The 16,932-nt window shown below is 54.6% G+C and overlaps 1 protein-coding gene across 4 annotated transcripts in view; it reads right to left on the bottom strand.

The window, feature by feature from the left end:
- The window catches only part of AGAP1 (ArfGAP with GTPase domain, ankyrin repeat and PH domain 1), a 553,979-nt gene that overhangs the window by 509,476 nt on the left and 27,571 nt on the right, over positions 1–16,932 (bottom strand). Inside the window, exon 1 of one of the 4 annotated variants that reach the window (XM_047846408.1) lies at positions 14,991–15,098. The exons of the other annotated variants lie outside the window; for them this stretch is intronic. Coding sequence (XP_047702364.1) covers positions 14,991–15,069 — 79 coding nt within the window. The 5' untranslated portion in view covers positions 15,070–15,098. Of the gene's footprint in view, positions 1–14,990; positions 15,099–16,932 lie in introns of those variants that run through there. 4 annotated transcript variants of the gene reach the window in all.

Genomic DNA, 16,932 nt, shown 5'->3' with positions numbered 1-16,932 from the left:
CAACAGCACTGTTATTAACAAGCCCTCTGAACCCAGGCGGGTCGCTGGGGTTGGCTTCAGAAGTGCCCACATGAATGAGAGCAGAGAGTCCTGTGCCCCTAACGGGCTGTGATCCGCACAACAAAAAGGCAGTAACCCAGGGCAGAGAGGGAAAGTTGAGGAAGGAAAGGGCCTGATTCTACCTGATTCTACTCCACGGGCTGCAACAGATCCATCTGTGTGTGGAAACCACCGCTTGTCTCATCAGAATATTGTTTAACTCAAGCCAAAATGTAAAAGCTAAACTCTTAAGACCTTCTACCCACAGAATACAGGGCCATTGAGAAGGTGGTAATGTGACCCTGGCTTGTCTTCAGTCTCACCCACAGAAAGCAAGCAATTCTGAAACCCGAGAAAAAAGGTTCACAAAGTCAACCTTCCAACGGGAAGACAGGTTTCCCTGTTTCATCAACTGGAAATTTGAGTTTGACGGTTACAGCAAGGGAGGGCCTGAAGCGAAGGGCTTCGTGTGGTAAGGAGCTCCAGGCATCTCCAGTGTCGGTGGGGTTCAGAGGGGCCTCCCATCTTCACCAGGCCAGGCACACGCTGTCCCACCCTCACGGGCGACGGTGGGAACTAAGGCAAAGCACTCACGAGCTCAGCCTCCGTACTTCGCGAACTTGGCTTGCGGTGAACAAAGCCTATTTCCAGCCACAGTGACTCTGGGAAGGATCCTATCTCTACCCCATGGAGGCTGGTCAAACCCCAAAGAGCATCCTTTCCTTCGAAAGCTTATATAATAGAGACTAAACAGGGGCCCGTCTAGAGGGGAAACAGTCCCTGTGGAACCAGGACCTTGTAAGCATCGCAGAGTGGCACATGGGCCTTGCTGGTTCGGGCACATTCTTCACCAAAGCAAAAGGCAGCTTCCTATGTCCATCTGCCAGCTTTGTTCTGTCCTGCCACAGTGCCTGATGGGCCACTGAGTGGCCACCTGGACTGGGGACCTCTGCCGCTCATTCCCGTCCCGGAACCAGTGGAACCCACATCTGAGCAAACACTCAGAAGGCCATTCGAGGCTAACTGTTCAGTAAGCACTGAGCAGTCAAGGTTAGCCTCATAAAAAGATGCCCCCGTCACTGTGCATTCAAACACGCTTCCTTGAATGGGGGGAAGGGAGGGCCACGGAGCAGCCTGGACATGAGGAGAGGCGCGTGACCAGAGCCAGGAGGCAGACAGATGAACTGTCACATCTGTGGCAGCAGAGAGCAGATGCCACGCCCTTGGTGGGGAGTCCTCTCCATCCGTCCTGTGATCATCTTCCTGAGCCTATTCCGGAGCACACAGGCCACCACCACACGTCCCAGGGCACACCTGCTTAGCACAGGGGAGGGCTCAGCGTGCCACTTCCCAGCTCCCACGCGACTCCCGCAAAGGCAAAGGCTCGAGTGAGACCTGAGCTCACCGCAGGTGCACCCGGCTGAGGTCACACCCGCGACTCTTCTGCCAGGGGTGTCGAGCAGCAAAAGAAATTCACAGGAGTTGGAAAAGCAAAAAGGGGGGAGCCTAATAGGATCTGGTCAGAAAAATACTTCCTGCCTTCACAGGAGAGTTCTTTCTCTTCCCGGGGGCATCCCGTCCTGCTGAAGAGTCCTCAAGAAACTCCTAGAAAAAGATACAGAAATGGGGAGCCTATCTTCTCTTCCTCCATCTATTTGGAAACAAAATGGCAAATTGTACCGGAAGCCACACCCCTGAGGAGGGGGAGGGGGTAATGTCCAAGGGAGGAGGTATGGCAGGAGTGGGGGTGCCCCCAGAACCCCGACCAGGGGCAGTGGCCGAGATCTGTGCCCTTCTCTGCTGTAACACGGTCTGCACCCTCTGGAGCTAGTAGTTAAGAGATATACTTTGTTTCCAAAGCAGGAAAAATGACCTTTCCAAGCAGGGATGCTCCAGGCAGCCTCCAGGGAGGCACTTCAGACTTGAAGGACAGGCCAGAGGGTAAATGTTAAAGGGAAACCAACGCTGGGGGGGGGCAGTGCGCAGAGCCAGGCCAGCCCCGGAGAAGCTTCCGGCTGACAGGGTGTGGTTCATCCCAGACTCCCAGCCTGCCAGGGCCCTGGCAGCCAAAAAGGGCCCTATAGGGGCAGAAGCCTCATGCCTTCAAGCTGCCAGACCCCAGGGCACAGCTCCAGGCCCGGGGGAGGCCCCAAAAACTACCCCAGGGAGCCACAACCCCTGTCCTGAAGCTCAGTCCAACAACCTTCCTCCAACTTCTCACCTGGACACTCCGAGGGCCCTTCACTCCCAGCCAATAATTCTCCCAATGCTGGCGGACAGGGAACATCCACCCACAAGGCCGGGATGGATTTAACAGTCTCCCACAGAGCATGCTCACAGGAGTGGAAACATAATAGCCTTGAAGAAGATACTTCTTATTGGAGAAAACGGCTACATCGTAATTACGCGGGTCCACTCACCTCCCCACTCCAAACCTGCAGGTGACACGGAGCCCCTTCAGCAGTCCTGACAGGCCAGCCCAGCCCCAGGACCTGCCACAGGCTGATTCCATGTGGCAGGGGGCCAGACAATGCCCACGAAATGACAGTGTCTCAACTTACCCAACAGGTCCCAAGGAAAGCCAGCCCTCAGCCAACAGGGGAACGGCGCCTAATCCCGAAAATGGACGACAAAATCCCAACCGCAGTTTGGTGCCCCCTATCCCAGCGGTCCGGCTCCCAGCGGTAAAAATAAAATTCAGAGACTTTCAAAAAGGCCACCGGGCCATTAGTGGACAACTGGAAGCTGTAAATACGGCCAGCAAAGACGAGGGTGACACTGGATTACTAACGTTCCGTGGTCGGTGGTTACTGAGAATTATTTCCTCCTTTCTCAGGACCCACATGTGGAGTATTTGGTGAAGTGTCCTGATGCCTGCAAGGCGTCCTCGTCCTCAAATGGTTCAGTAAAGAAAACACACGTCTATTTACGTAGACGCAGACATGTGAGGCAAATGCCGCAAAATGCTTTTTAAAAGCCTGAACGAAGGGGCGCCCGGGGGGCTCAGTCGGTTAAGCGTCCAACTTTCGGTTTCAGCTCAGGCCATGATCCCACAGTCCATGGGATGGAGCCCAGTGTCAGGCCCTGTGCTGACAGTGCAGAGCCTGCTGGAGATTCCCTCTCTCCCTCTCTGCCCCTCCCCCACTCACCACTGTCTCTCTCTCTGCCCCTCCCCCACTCACCACTGTCTCTCTGCCCCTCCCCACTCACCACTGTCTCTCTCTCTGCCCCTCCCCCCCACCACTGTCTCTCTGCCCCTCCCCCACTCACCACTGTCTCTCTGCCCCCCCCACCCACCACTGTCTTTGTCTGCCCCTCCCCCGTCACCACTGTCTCTTTCTCTCTCTGCCCCTCCCCCCCACCACTGTCTCTCTGCCCCTCCCCCACTCACCACTGTGTCTCTGCCCCTCCCCCACTCACCACTGTGTCTCTCTGCCCCTCCCCCACTCACCACAGTCTCTCTCTCTGCCCCTCCCCCACTCACCACTGTGTCTCTGCCCCTCCCACACTCACCACTGGCTGTCTCTCTCTCTCAAAATAAATAAACCTTAAAAATAAATAACAGCCTGAAAGTAGATCAACTTTCTTTTTAAGATCATCTCACGTATAACATACATGGTTTTATAATCATTTTTAGAAATATAAAGGGACATACTAAAGGCATGTGTTAGTATCAGGCAGGAGAGGAGGATTTAAGGATTCGGGTCTTTCCTGGCTTTGCGCGGTTGTTTGTTTTCCACAGCAAACAGGGAATTACCAGAAGGGCGAGGAGACTATACTTTCCAGTGATGGAGGCTGGGGACCGATAAGCTCTTCTGATCTGACAGAGAAGCTGCCCGAAACCACAGGAGGAAGTCATCTGCACGGATTGCTTCCTTTTCATCTAGGGACTCACTTCGGCTGCACACGTCCACACAAGGAAGGCTCCCTGAAGGCCAAGGCCACGACCCAGGCCTGGCGCTGGCCCTTGTGCTCAGGATGGGTCCCTGCTCTCTGCCTTCAAACACCTGACCTCAGGATCCCTGACGGTGGCCCACAGGCCCCGCTGTTTGAACTGCACTCTGCTCCCTGGGTGGACCTGAGCTCCACAGACTAGCTATGCCTGAAAGTGAAAGACGCAGGGCACACGAATAGTCCCGAAGCCTGAAGAGCAGTAAAGCAACCCCACCGCCAGAGAGAACAGCAACTTCCTTCCTGGCACAGAATGATCGCTCACCATCTGGGCCCTTTATCCATTTAAAATGCCAGATACCAGCCAGCGTCAGCAGGAAAAAAAAAAAAAAAAAAAAAAAAAAAACAAGAAACAAAAACAATGCATCCATTAGGAAGAGCAAGACAGAAGCCCGGTGGCGGTCACGCGGTTTCATCCACAAAATGGAACGCGACAGGGGCAAGGACGAAGGAACCACAGCTGCGTGCACTAACCACGGCTCGCTAACAAAAATAACGGTCAGCCAAAGAAGCAGGTCACAGAACCACAAACACGTAAATGACACTTATGCGAAGCTCACAAAAAAAAAACAAAAAAACAAAACAAAACAAAAAAACAGGCAAAACCGAGCAATACGTTATGTGAGGATACATCGACTAAATGGTCCAACTGCAAAGGAACGAAAGGGAGTAACGAGGAGAAAATGTAGGACAGCAGTTACCCGGGGACGAGGGAAGATGAGAAGTCCATGGAGGGGAGGTACTCACAGAACATCACCCGTTCCTGTGTGTTCCTTTTTTTTATGGTTATTTTTTTTAATGTTTATTTATTTTTGACAGAGAGAGAGACAGACAGACAGCATAAGCAGGGGAGGGGCAGAGAGAGAGGGAGACAGAGAATCCGAAGCAGGCTCCAGGCTCCGAGCCGTCAGCACAGAGCCCGACGCGGGGCTCGAACCCACGAACTGCGAGATCGTGACCTGAGCTGAAGTCAGATGCTCAACCAACGGAGCCACCGGGGCCCCTCCTGTGTGTGTCTCCAAGGGATATGGGGACACGCAGGCATTCGTTTTACTCTCCCTCAAGCGGCACGTGTTTGTCGTGTGAATGCTTGTTTGTGTGAAGTCAATACGTGTCCTGATGCAGGACCCTGTCCCACTGTGACTGCTAAACAGAATAACTGTTTTTTTAACTGTTTGAGGAAGAGGTCCATGCGTATAAGGACAAAAATTTCCAGAATATTCCAGAGAAAATTAACTGTAATTACTTTTGGTACTTATACTCCTTAAAAGCAAAAAAAAAAAAAAAAAAAACAAAAACAAACAAACAAAAAAAAAAGAACAAAAACAAAAATAAAAACCCTGACCGTATATTACTTTGTTGTTTTTTTTTTTTAAATAAATGCTCTCCAAAGCTGCGTCTATCTAGACGCACGCAGCTCAAGGAACTGATCGCGTAAAGAACGATGTTGGGTTTAAAATGAGGCTGCAGACATCTCTCCGGATCTGCAACTATTTTATTCCATGGCACCAAAAGCAGTAGTCGTTGATTCCTCCGTGAAGTTTCAGCGCCAGCCTGAATCGCCTCCTCCTTTTCACTCTGAAAGGCTCCCGGATGAGAAGGGAGAAACGCCCTGTCTCCACGGACAGTTCCCATTCCTCCTGTACCTTTAATCCCTTCGTAACGGTCTCTGCATCCCTCCCTCCCCCCCCCTGCCCCCAGTGCGTCGAGGATTTGCGCCTCAGCTACTCTCTGAGGCTCCTTAAGAAGATTCTGTAGAGATTTTCTCGAGTCTGCTCTTCTCCCAGGAGAATAAGCGGCAGCCGTGTGGAGTCTTGAAAAACATCATTTGTGTTCCTGATAACCAGGCTCTTCTCTCTTTTCGGTCTTGTTAAATGAGAATGATTTGTTCTGTCCTCAACAAGGATATGGACAAGGGCTGAGGGGGACAATCAGAACCGGAGCGTCCCCAACAGCTGCCACTCACCCTGCCTGTGCCCGTTCCCCAAGCTTCGGGAGGAAGCAGGAGCTGAACGCAGACCCAGGAGGGCCAAGACGGAGGCGTCAGGAACTTCCTTGCCCCGGACCAAAAAAGGGCTTCGTTTCCAACGCCCAAAACCCTGGAGGGAAGGAAATCTATGTTCCTCTCCTGGCTCTTCATTTTGTAAAACTTTTTTTTTTTTTTATTCTTTAGAAGCAGGCTCTGCGCCCAACGTGGGGCTCGAACTCACCACCCTGAGATCAAGAGTCCCATGCTCTAGGGACTGAGCCAGCCAGGTGTCCCCCAGTGGCTCCTCCTCTCCATCCACACCCACCGTCTCTCCTATCCCCAAGGAGGGCCCCAGAGCTAACACGTTTGCCCTCAGCGGCCCCACACAACCCCTCCTTCAAGCTTCTTTAAGATTCTCTTCTCAGAAATGAATGACTAGTGTCCTCAGGAGAATGAGGATGCAAACCTACTGCCACTGCCTCTGTCCCCAGCGCGGGCCCTCTGGGGGCTACTGCGGTGACCCGTGCCGCCTCACCCCTAGGGCTCCTTCCTCGCACTCCACGGGGGAAAATGCAGGAAGGAGCTACAGAGAAAACTTACAAAAGCAGGTGCGATGTGGAAACAAGCACTCGTGGCAGCCACAGCATCCCTAAAAAGGACCACGGACGGGAGGCCAGAGAGACCGGCATCCTTCAGGGGCAAGACCTGTCACCATCCCTGTATCTCGAGAGATCGCACGGGGTTCAATTTAAAACTCCCTAAAAATCAGCGCCTGGCACAGCTCAAGATTCCAAAGCCCCGTTCCTGCTCCATGCCCTTCCTGCCATCTCTTAAACACTGACCTCCCAACGCATCACCAGTTTCGGCCACAGACGGTAACATTCTTAATCCCAGCAGAAGGCGCACACAGAGCGAGTCACGCCAACGGCTGCCCTGCTGTAGGCATCCTTCCAGACCCACGGACATCACCACCGTCTGCCAGGCGCGCCAGCCTGCTGCTCCCTCTTACGGGAGCTGGAAGTTTGCATGTAAAACACAGGTGATGCTTTGCTGTGAAAAAATAAACCATTTAAAACTTGCACTTTAAAAAGTGGTGATGAGGGGTGCCTGGGTGGCTCAGGCGACTCTTGATTTCAGCTCAGGTCAAGATCCCACGGCTCATGAGCTCGAGCCCCGCGTCGGACTCTGGGCTGACAGCACAGAGCCTGCTTGGGATTCTCCCTCCCTCTCTCTCTCTCCCTCTCTCTCCCCTCCCCCCCGACCCTCCTGCTCTCTCTCAAGCTCACACATTCTCTCAAATAAATAAACTTAAAAAAAGAAAGAACTTTCAAAAGTAGTTGATGAGACACACAAGGTTTTCTTTCTGGCTTCCACCAGGAAAAACTGGTTTTAAATGCAAGAAAGAAGTAACAGTGATAGTCGTCCGTTTATTTTAATGGCGTTAAAACACCATAATAAACTCACAACAAATTTAAAAAACATCCTTCCTCTGGTTCCCCAGGGTGTTCCAGGTCCTCCTCTGGAATACTAAATCCCATGTGGGATGGCACACTTCAAAGCGTCCCCAAAAGGAAAAGGCACTGTGGAGCCAGAAGCAGGGACGGTCGCTGCGGGGGAGGGGCCACCAGTGACATCCTGCTCCGTGCACCCAACAAGGAGAAGCAAAGCAGACGAGACCTGTGCACAGAGAACATCCCAGAGAACACGGCCCCTGGGGTCAGGGGCACCCCCCTGCTCTGTGTGCAGGAACGTGCATGCGCACACACGCAGTGGCCAAGGTTTCCTCCTAAGCCGGGGGGTGAGGCCAGGGCATAATCTGATGGACCCTGGGACCCAATAATGCTACTCACATAAGAGCCTCCTTTTTCTTCGACAGCACCAGCACTGGCACAGCACACCTCGGCCGAAAACAGACCTGGCTGCTGCCCCGCGAATTCAAGACTTTACATTATAAATCGGTTAACACCCATCTGTACCACCGTAAACACTCAAAGGCTCCAAATAAGCCTCTAACCCTATTTTCTTTTCAACAACATGACAAATATGGATGAGACTTCACAGTGGTTCTCAGAGGTTATCCTGAGGAAAGCAGGGCGTAAGCGGAGATTCAGCGTTTATCTGGAATGTGCGACAACTGTGACCACAGCAGGCGTATCAGGGGCTGCAGAAAACAGGAATGAAGGGTAACGTGAAGTCACTTAGTGTGGCTGGTACAAAATACAGCCACTCACCTCTTGAAGAAACGAGTCTTCAAGCCTGCTACTTAGGGGAAAGCATGCCGGGTTTACTGGTGACAAGGCACAGAATTTAAAATGTGACGGACTTAATGCTGTGCAGGAAAAACAAGGGGGGGGGGGGGGGAATGCAAGTGACTTCCAGCGTGAGTCCCCTTAAGTCACTCAGTGACTCGGGCCTCAAAACATCCATGATCCACAGCCAAGGTATTCCAAGTGTTGAGGTAACTATTGGACAGGGTCCAGAGTTCAAGCATTTGAACTTGAAAACTCCTACAGGTTCAGCAACAGCAATATTGGAAGTGATCACTGGAATGCAAGTGACGGTTTTCATTCAAAGAGCTGCGAGCCCCTAAGACTGCCACTATTCGACATGGTGGGGCCGGGGGGTGACCTGAGATGCAAACTCGCGGGTGCTGTAACTGCACTGTCCCCCTGCAGCCACCCGCCCACCACTGCCTGCTGCTCCTTCGCCCTATGCGGGTGCATTGCTCCTCTGAGCGTCACGGCTGCCCCCGCCCCGCCCGGCTCCCAAGATGTTCCTATGACACCCCAAGCCCCCCCCCCATCGGGGGCTCCGCGCAGAGCTCCCACCACCCCATCCGGACGTCTCCGTCCTTCCAGGCCCCCTTCCTCCAGCCCTGCGGCCAGACGTCCCCTCTCAGCCACGCCTCCCGCCGTGACCGCGCCACGTTCTCACGCCCCGACCTGCACACGCACAGCCCCCCCCCCACCCCGCTCCCCGCTGTGTCCCGTTCCTTATCCCGCGTTCCCCGCCTCTGTGCCGTGTGCTGTACCGAATTCAGCCTCTCGCTGATCCCTCCCGCCCCACCGCGGGCTTGGCTACAGAAAGGCCGGTTTGTGCCAGGTTCCTTCACTGCTGAGTCCCCAGCCTGGCCCGGGGGCCGGCACGTGGGAGCCTCTCCCCCGGGACCCGCGACCCTGCGGTTGAGCAAGTGAATACATGAACACACAAAGGAGCCACGGGGCTCCCACACCTGCCCAACTGCCAGAAAAGCAGGGGGCTCGGAGTCTGTCATGTCCGGAGGCTCAGGGAGGGGCGGGGAAGAACCAGAACGAGGGAGGAAAACAGAGCCACGGAGACCTAAGAGAAGCGGACACGCTGTCTGAGCCGGGCACACAGTTCAAATCGTTTCTCCGCGAAGCTCGGGTGGGCTCTCCTCCCGGACGGAGCTCCGCCCACGGTGCTCCCTCCGCCCACGGTGCTCCCTCCGCCCACGATGCTCCTGGCACGTGCATTTCCTGGAGCCGCCCGTAAGCACCAAGGTACACGGTGCAGGGGGCCAGAGGGGACCGGACAGCGCCAGTAACTGCGGGGCACACAGCCACGCACCCACATCCACACCCTCGCGTTTACACACGCACACACACACCCACACTGGGTTCCATTCGATCGTGCTAAAGAGCGAGCCACTAAGAAGGTGGGCACCTACTCCCATGGGGAGCGAGAGCGTTTTCATGGAAAACTGGACGTTTAGATCCATTGAGCTGTCCTTGAACGATTAGGACTTCCACTAATGGATACGGAAATTATTTCTTCTTGACGAAAAACACCATCAGGGGCGCTTGTGTGGCTCAGTCGGTTGAGCGTCGGACTTCGGCTCAGGTCATGATCTGACCTCACAGCTCATGAGTTCGAGCCCCGCGTCGGGCTCTGTGCTGACAGCTCGGAGCCTGGAACCTGCTTTGGATTCTGTGTCTCCCTCTCTCTCTGCCCCTTCCCCACTCGCACTGTCTCTCTCTCAAAAATAAACATCAAAAAAAAAAAAAAAAAATCAAGAGCAAAGGGAAATACAACGCAATAGAAGTTTAAAAGATGAGCCATTTGGGGGGATAAGCCAGTAACAGGGTTAGAAGCAAAGGCCTAACTCCCTCCTCAGGATAAACCAGAAAGGCCTCTGTGGTCAGACTCTGGAGGGCTCTCCCAAGGGCAGACAGCTGGGGCCCTGAGCTCCAAACACACATGCCTCCGCTCAGAGAAAGTTCTGGAAAGTAGACCGCTGCCTGCAGGGGGCACGCAAGGGCAGGCGAAGCCAACACCCTCCCACCAGTCCAACCTCGCAGTGGACCGTCACAGCTCACTATACGCACAAACTCACCAGTTGGGCAGAAACACCATTTTTGCTGAAGGCTGCAGACGTTCAGGCCCCAGAGAGAGTAGCCTTTGATGAGGCCTCAGGCTTCCCCCAAGGACCGCTCCGTGTCTGGGCCACGCGGAGAGCTGCCGAGCTCTGAATGCACTTGCAGTGACCGCCTACAGCGAGGCCAGCCGCCTGTGACCCCCACTCACACATAGTCCTGCCTCTTCCAGACCGCACGTCTCCCTGAAAGGTCACAAGGGAGCCCTGGGGACAGGCAGCAGCACTGGGGTCGCCACCCGCCCCCTCCGCAGGGCACTCCTGCAGGGACCCAGGCTGTTGGGGGGATGGGGGGCTCAGCCCTGGGAGGTGGTGGTGTTCACCAGCCGTGGATCCTTCCCCACCTGCAGACACACCAGCAGAACTCGGGGCGGGGGGGGGTAGCGCACGGAAGCATCTGCAGGAAAGAAGCACCCCTGGGTCGGTCGCTCCCTTAAGGCTGGCGTTTGCTTCCTACCGTTACTTGCCCAGTTTCTCTGCGCTATTTTGTGGGAAAAGTCAATGCTGCAACTGATGACTCATCCAAGGAGCCCTGAACAGGGCAGAGTGAGGTTGAAACCAAATGCCCAACAATGAGAGAAAAAGAGAGAGAGAGAGAGAGAGAGAGAGAGAGAGAGAGAGAGAGAGAGAGAGAAGCTGCCACTATTCCTGGGCACAGGTGGGTTTCCAGGGGTCACCGTGCTTACACCCCCCACACTGCTCAGAGGAGGCACTACCACCATCCCAGTGTCACTGCACCGGGAAACTGAGGCACAGGGCAGCCCTGAGTTTTACAGAAACAAGCCGCTGTGGGCATATATTATGTATTATGATGAACTCGAGAATGTATACATGAATGCATGTGCATAAGTACACTTGTGATTTGATTACTTGTCAAACATTTATCCAAAAAGGTAAACGGCCTCGATGCTAACTTGGGTTATGGAGACAAAAACAGCCCAGTGAGGGGCGGAGGGATGGTCCAGGGGGAGCAGCAGACAGACAGATCTGATAGTTCCCAGCCGTGAGAAAAACCCCAACACTGATTCCACGCTGGCCTCCCAATGCCATTTTCTGAGCATTCCTTTTCATTAGAGCAAAAGACAAAAGAACAAAGCCCCCAAAAAATTATAATAAAGCCTGGCTGATGATTTTAAACACTAGAGTAGGACGCCTGCCATGTGTTTAATCTCAGCCAGAGTGTAATTTTGCTCAGCATTCCCAGTAAAATCTTTGTTTTCATCCTCAGCACAAAATGCCACCCAGTTTCTAATTATCTGACATGCTCCTATACAATTTTAATTATAAGATAGTAAACTTGTAAGTAAGAGATGTACACGTTTCCCTAAGACTGTTCAACACTTGTCTGATCCAGAAACATTAATAATCATTAAGCTTCCTTACATAATTTCCTACTAAAATCCACTTGATTTCCTGCCTACCGCAAACATCTGGATCTTCATTTATTTTATAAAGAAAAGAGCCAAAACCTCTTTCATCAGAAGGTGGCTGACTGTGGTTGCTAACGAACTTAAACGTGTTTGATTTTTAATGGACTACCTGTAGATTGAAAAGTAACTCGTCTGGAACGCAGCATCCACAGCACGGCCCATGACCCTACCCGGCTCTGTGCTCACTAACCTGGTCGTGGTTTGCTCTGCAGCCTTCACACTTAAGTGTGAACCATTAATGGTTTTGGGGAGATTCCCCCCCCCCGCCTTTTTTTAAAACGTTTATTTATTTATTTAGAGAGAGCGAGCAAGCAAGCAGGGGGAGGGGCAGAGAGAGAGGGAGAGAGGGAGAGAACCCAAGCAGACTCCACCCCATCGGCGTGGAGCCCGATGCAGGACTCAAACCCACGAACCATGAGATGACGACCTGAGCCAAACTCAACAGTCGGATGCCCAACCGGGTGAGCCGCCCACATTCCCTGGTGTTTTTCTCTTTCTAGGCTCAGTGGCAAAGCAATCCATGTTTTTGTTTACTTCAAACACCATCATGCCAGTACGAGGCACTGAGGACATAAACCAAGGACGGCAAACCATGTGTCTGCCAACACACAGGAGGCTCCGAGCGGAAGGGACACCACGGCCACCACTCGCCGCAGGCGGGCAGGAGACGAGGGGTGAACCGAGGTGGGGGTGCTTGGTTTTACCTGCTTTATAACATCAGTTTCTGCCATTTTGTTTTTTCTTTGAAGCACTCAAAAAGCTTTACGAAGAGATCTGGTCTGGGACGGGTCCATTCCAATCCGTCCGTGATTAAATACCACACAGCCATCCGAAACCGCGTGGGTGGGAAGGTGGGCACAGGAAAATGTCACTGACAAAGATTAAGTAGGAAGAAACTGGACGCGCCGTTGTGCACGGGATACCCAGGCCGCCTCAACAAACAGAAAGGTGGGGAAAACACACGCCCCCTCAAAGTAACCCGTGGTTGCCTGCCCATGGAGTGATAATGGGCGATGTTTTCCCTTCTTTTCACGTCCCACATTTTTCTGTATTGAGCAGGTAACAGATTAGCAGCCAGAACAAGAGCTGAATTTATTCCCTGCAAATTCTGCTCTTGGGGCTCAATACCACCTCTTCTCCTGTCTTCCCTGTTTCCCGTTTAAAAATCCCAAGCATAGGGGCGCCTGGGTGGCTCAGTCGGTTGAGCGTCCGACTTCAGCTCAGGTCACGATCTCACGGTCCATGAGTTCGAGGCCCGCGTCGGGCTCTGGGCTGATGGCTCAGAGCCTGGAGCCTGTTTCCGATTCTGTGTCTCCCTCTCTCTCTGCCCCTCTCCTGTTCATGCTCTGTCTCTCTCTGTCTCAAAAATAAATAAATGTTAAAAAAATAAATAAATAAAAAATAAAAATCCCAAGCATAGACAAACGTCGGCCAGGTGTCCAGGTGTCCGGGTCAGTGGAGGCGTCCTCCCTCCCTGCAAAGCTGGGGCTCCTGCAGGGGCAAACGTGGACAGAGAACCATGGTCTCCCAACACCCCCCAGAGACACCATGTGAACAAGGCACAAATCATTACTGCATCTCCAGGCAGAGAGTGGCAGGTGACATGGGAGAGGGCCACTCACAAGGGATGGGACTCAAAAACAGCGTCTGGGAGATGCGCACAGGGTGTACCAGGGCCAAAAGGCAGGTAGTGCCCCCAACGGCATGCAGGAGGGGACAGAGCAGTGGGCGGCGGGGAAAGCTGTGCAGGGCAGAGTAAGGAGGCCTCCTCTGTGCTGGTGATGAGCAGGGGGGAGGCTGGCTGCACGGGGGGGGGGGGGGGGGGGGGGGGGAGGAAGGGGGGGGATCCCAGCCGAGAAGGATGCCCACAGGCATCGGTCTGGACCAGGAGAAGAAGCTGGGATTCCAAACTCAGCCTCCCCACGCGACTAGACGTGAGGTACACACACATTAGCAGGCCTGTGCCCACGGCCGCAAATCACTATCCGCTACTCATCTCCTAACTGTACTTCCTAAACTGTGCTGGAAGCTAGCAGACGCACCAGATACCTGACGCCCAGCAGGGCCCACGCCCCGTCCCCACCCTGAGTAGACGGCTGAGCCCCAGTGATGACAGGCGTGCCCCCGACTCTGCAGTCCAGGAGATGAATCACCTACAGGATCTTCAGAAACACAGAGAAAGGGGACTGTCGTGACAGGCAGAGAAGCGTGCCCCCCACACCCGATGTGCACACACCGAACCCCCAGATCCTGTGACCTTACCTTACACGACAAGGGGGCTTTGCAGGTGTGAGGAGGTTAAGGGTCTCGTTCTGGATTGTCCACATGGGCCCATGTAACCGTGAGGGTCCTGAGAGTTTGGGAAGGGGAAGCGGGAGACAGAGGGGAACGTGAGGAGGGAAGCAGAGGCCGGGCAGGGCCTGGAGGAAGCTACCCATGCTGCCCTTGCGGACAGAGAAGAGCCGTGTGCCAGAGACCGCCAGAGACGGGAGGAAAAGCCAAGGGGATGACCCCCCCCACCCCCCGTGGTGCCTCTGAAGGAGCACAGGTCTGCTGGCAACTCCTTAACTTTAGGACGTGCTCCCTCCAGAACCACAAGAGGACAAGTATGCACCACGAAGCTGGGATAACAGGAAACTAACAGCAAGATCACTAGGGACCCCGAGCACGACCGTGTAGCCCTCGCTAAGGAGGTACAAGCACAGTCTAACGGGACATCACACTCGGCAGGGGCCGGACCAGCAGTGCGAGGACACCCTCGCTCGGCGACTCTGACCCACCAAGACCGAGAATGGGCAGCAGTGGCTCAGCCAGCTCAGCGACCCGGCAATAATCTGACCCGTGTTTTTTGTTGTTGTTGTTGTTGTTTCTCAAATTTTTTTAAATGTTTTTATTTTTTTGAGAGAGAGAGAGAGAGAGAAAGACAGAGCATGAAGCAGGGAAGGGGCAGAGGGAGAGGGAGACACAAAACCCGAAGCGGGCTCCAGGTTCCGCGTTGTCGGTACAGAGCCCGAGATGGGGCTCGAACCCACAGACCGTGAGATCATGATCCAAGCTGAAGTCGGAAGCCCAACCGACTGAGCCACCCAGGTGCCCACCCCCACCCCCACCCCCGACCCGTGTTTTATGTAACTGCCCCTTGCAGGCCCCATCCAGCACTATGGTGCGGTTCACCTTCCCGGGTACTTTATAACTCACTTCTACTTACCGCCCCTTCTTCCAAAGAAACTTCCGACCCCGGGCACGTCGGCTTCTGTTTTAAACGTCTCCGCACAGAGGAGAGGCATGGGGCAGCGGGCTGCCCTGGGCTTCCCCGAAGCCCGGATGCTGATCCTTGCCTCCCCGGCCCTAGGATCCCAAAGCCACACTGATGTGCCTTACCGCCACTTTCCAAGCCCCGGAGGGCAAGGATTCTCCAGCCGTCCCCATCGCCCAGGGAGGCGCGCACAGCCTCTCCCCAGAGGCGGTGCTGTCACAGCTACCTGCCGCCCTCCCCCCACCCCACCCCGAGGCTGAGGCTTGCGGCCCGGGCAGGCCCAGGCGGGATCTGTGCCTGTCCTGCTTCTTCCTCTCCACCTCTGCTCCAGATGCTGCCAACAGCCCTGAGTCACAGGTCAGCCTGCGGGGGGTGAAATGCACGATGGTCCCAAAGGCTCTCATGCGAATGTGTGCACCTCACTTAGGGGATCAGCCGGCTGGGGACAGATTAACACAGGATCAGAAACAACCAGGATGTAGGTGCCCACTGTCCCTCCAGCTCCCGGACTCTGCAGCACGGGACCTGAACTCTCCTGGCCCAAGCGCCCCCGTCTTCTCTCCCCGGAGCCGTGCAGCCTAAAGCTGGCTGTGCACCGCCCTCCCTGGCCTCGGGGGGCACCTGACACAAGCCACCTGCAAGCTCCTGCCAGTTCTATCTCCGCCCACGGGCTCTGGGGTCGGGCAGCCTGGATACCAGACCTGGTTTCTCCAATCCCCACCTGGAGAACCTCCCGTGAGGCTCACATCCCCTGAGCTTCTGAATCCCCACCATGACACGATGACACGGATCTGGTGGATCATTAGAAGAGGTGGCCAACGTACACCGAATTCTTGGCGCACAGTAGGTGCCCGCTAAATTGCAGCCGCTGCGATCAGCGGCACAGAGCAACCCCTGGCACCCGCTGCAGAAATGCTCGTTCCCTGGAGAGGACTTAACCACTTCCCACAACAAAGGCTCAGTGCTCTGTGACAGGGCGACACGCAGGCTTTCTTGCAGCGCAGCTGGAACTCCCCCCTCCCCGCAGCAGAGGGCTGGCGTGGAGCCACTCCCCGCGTGCGCGGAGTTAAAAATTCCGAAGCAAGAGAACGAGGTGGTTTGCAGCCCTCGGCTACAATCGGCCCTGCAGACAAGGAAGGAACGACAAGGAACCCGAGGACGCCTGCACACACCCAGGCTCACGAGGGAAGGCCGGAGGCGCGCATCTTTCCCAAGTTCCCTCGTGGAGGAAGCTGGGCAGACGGGATTTGCTGAGAAGCCCATCTTCTTTCTCGGACCAGCTGAACCGACCGTCTCCAGCTTCTCCCCTCTGCCTCCCCCCCCAACACCTGGCTCTGACCTTCCCCGGGGCTCGGGGCATGTCCCTGTGTCACTCTCAAATTCCAGACCTGAAGTCAGCGCAAAGTCCATAACATTCTAATGAAACCTAAGAAACAGAAGGCTCCAGTGGAGGGGGGAATCTGAGTGTGTGGGGCCACCTGCCCCTGCCCCTGCCCGCGCCATGGGGCTTGCAAGGTGGAAGCACTAACTCCTCCTGAAACCACCACCCGTCTTCCGACCCAATGCCTGGTGGGGGGAGGGCCTTCTCCTCAGCGGAGGGTAAATCGGTACAAACTTTCTGGAGTCAATGCAACAACACACCGTTTATATTGAAGAAAATATTGGCACAATAATGACCCATCTAGGACAACGTCACCGAGAGCTCAGCGCAGTTACGATGAAAACGCCCTCGGCCGCACACTTTAGCACACGGTTTAGGATACTGAACAAAGCAAAGCGGCCAACTACGAAACATCCACACACCGGAAAAGACGACAGGTGGAATTCAGCGAAGAGGCTCCACTCGAACCCGCTGCATGTGAAAACCTCCCAAGAGCCTCTGTCCTGAGATGTG

This window comes from Prionailurus viverrinus, unplaced genomic scaffold, assembly GCF_022837055.1.
Source record: "Prionailurus viverrinus isolate Anna unplaced genomic scaffold, UM_Priviv_1.0 scaffold_39, whole genome shotgun sequence".
NCBI lineage: Eukaryota > Metazoa > Chordata > Mammalia > Carnivora > Felidae > Prionailurus > Prionailurus viverrinus.
This window is presented reverse-complemented; position numbering and strand designations above follow the sequence as displayed.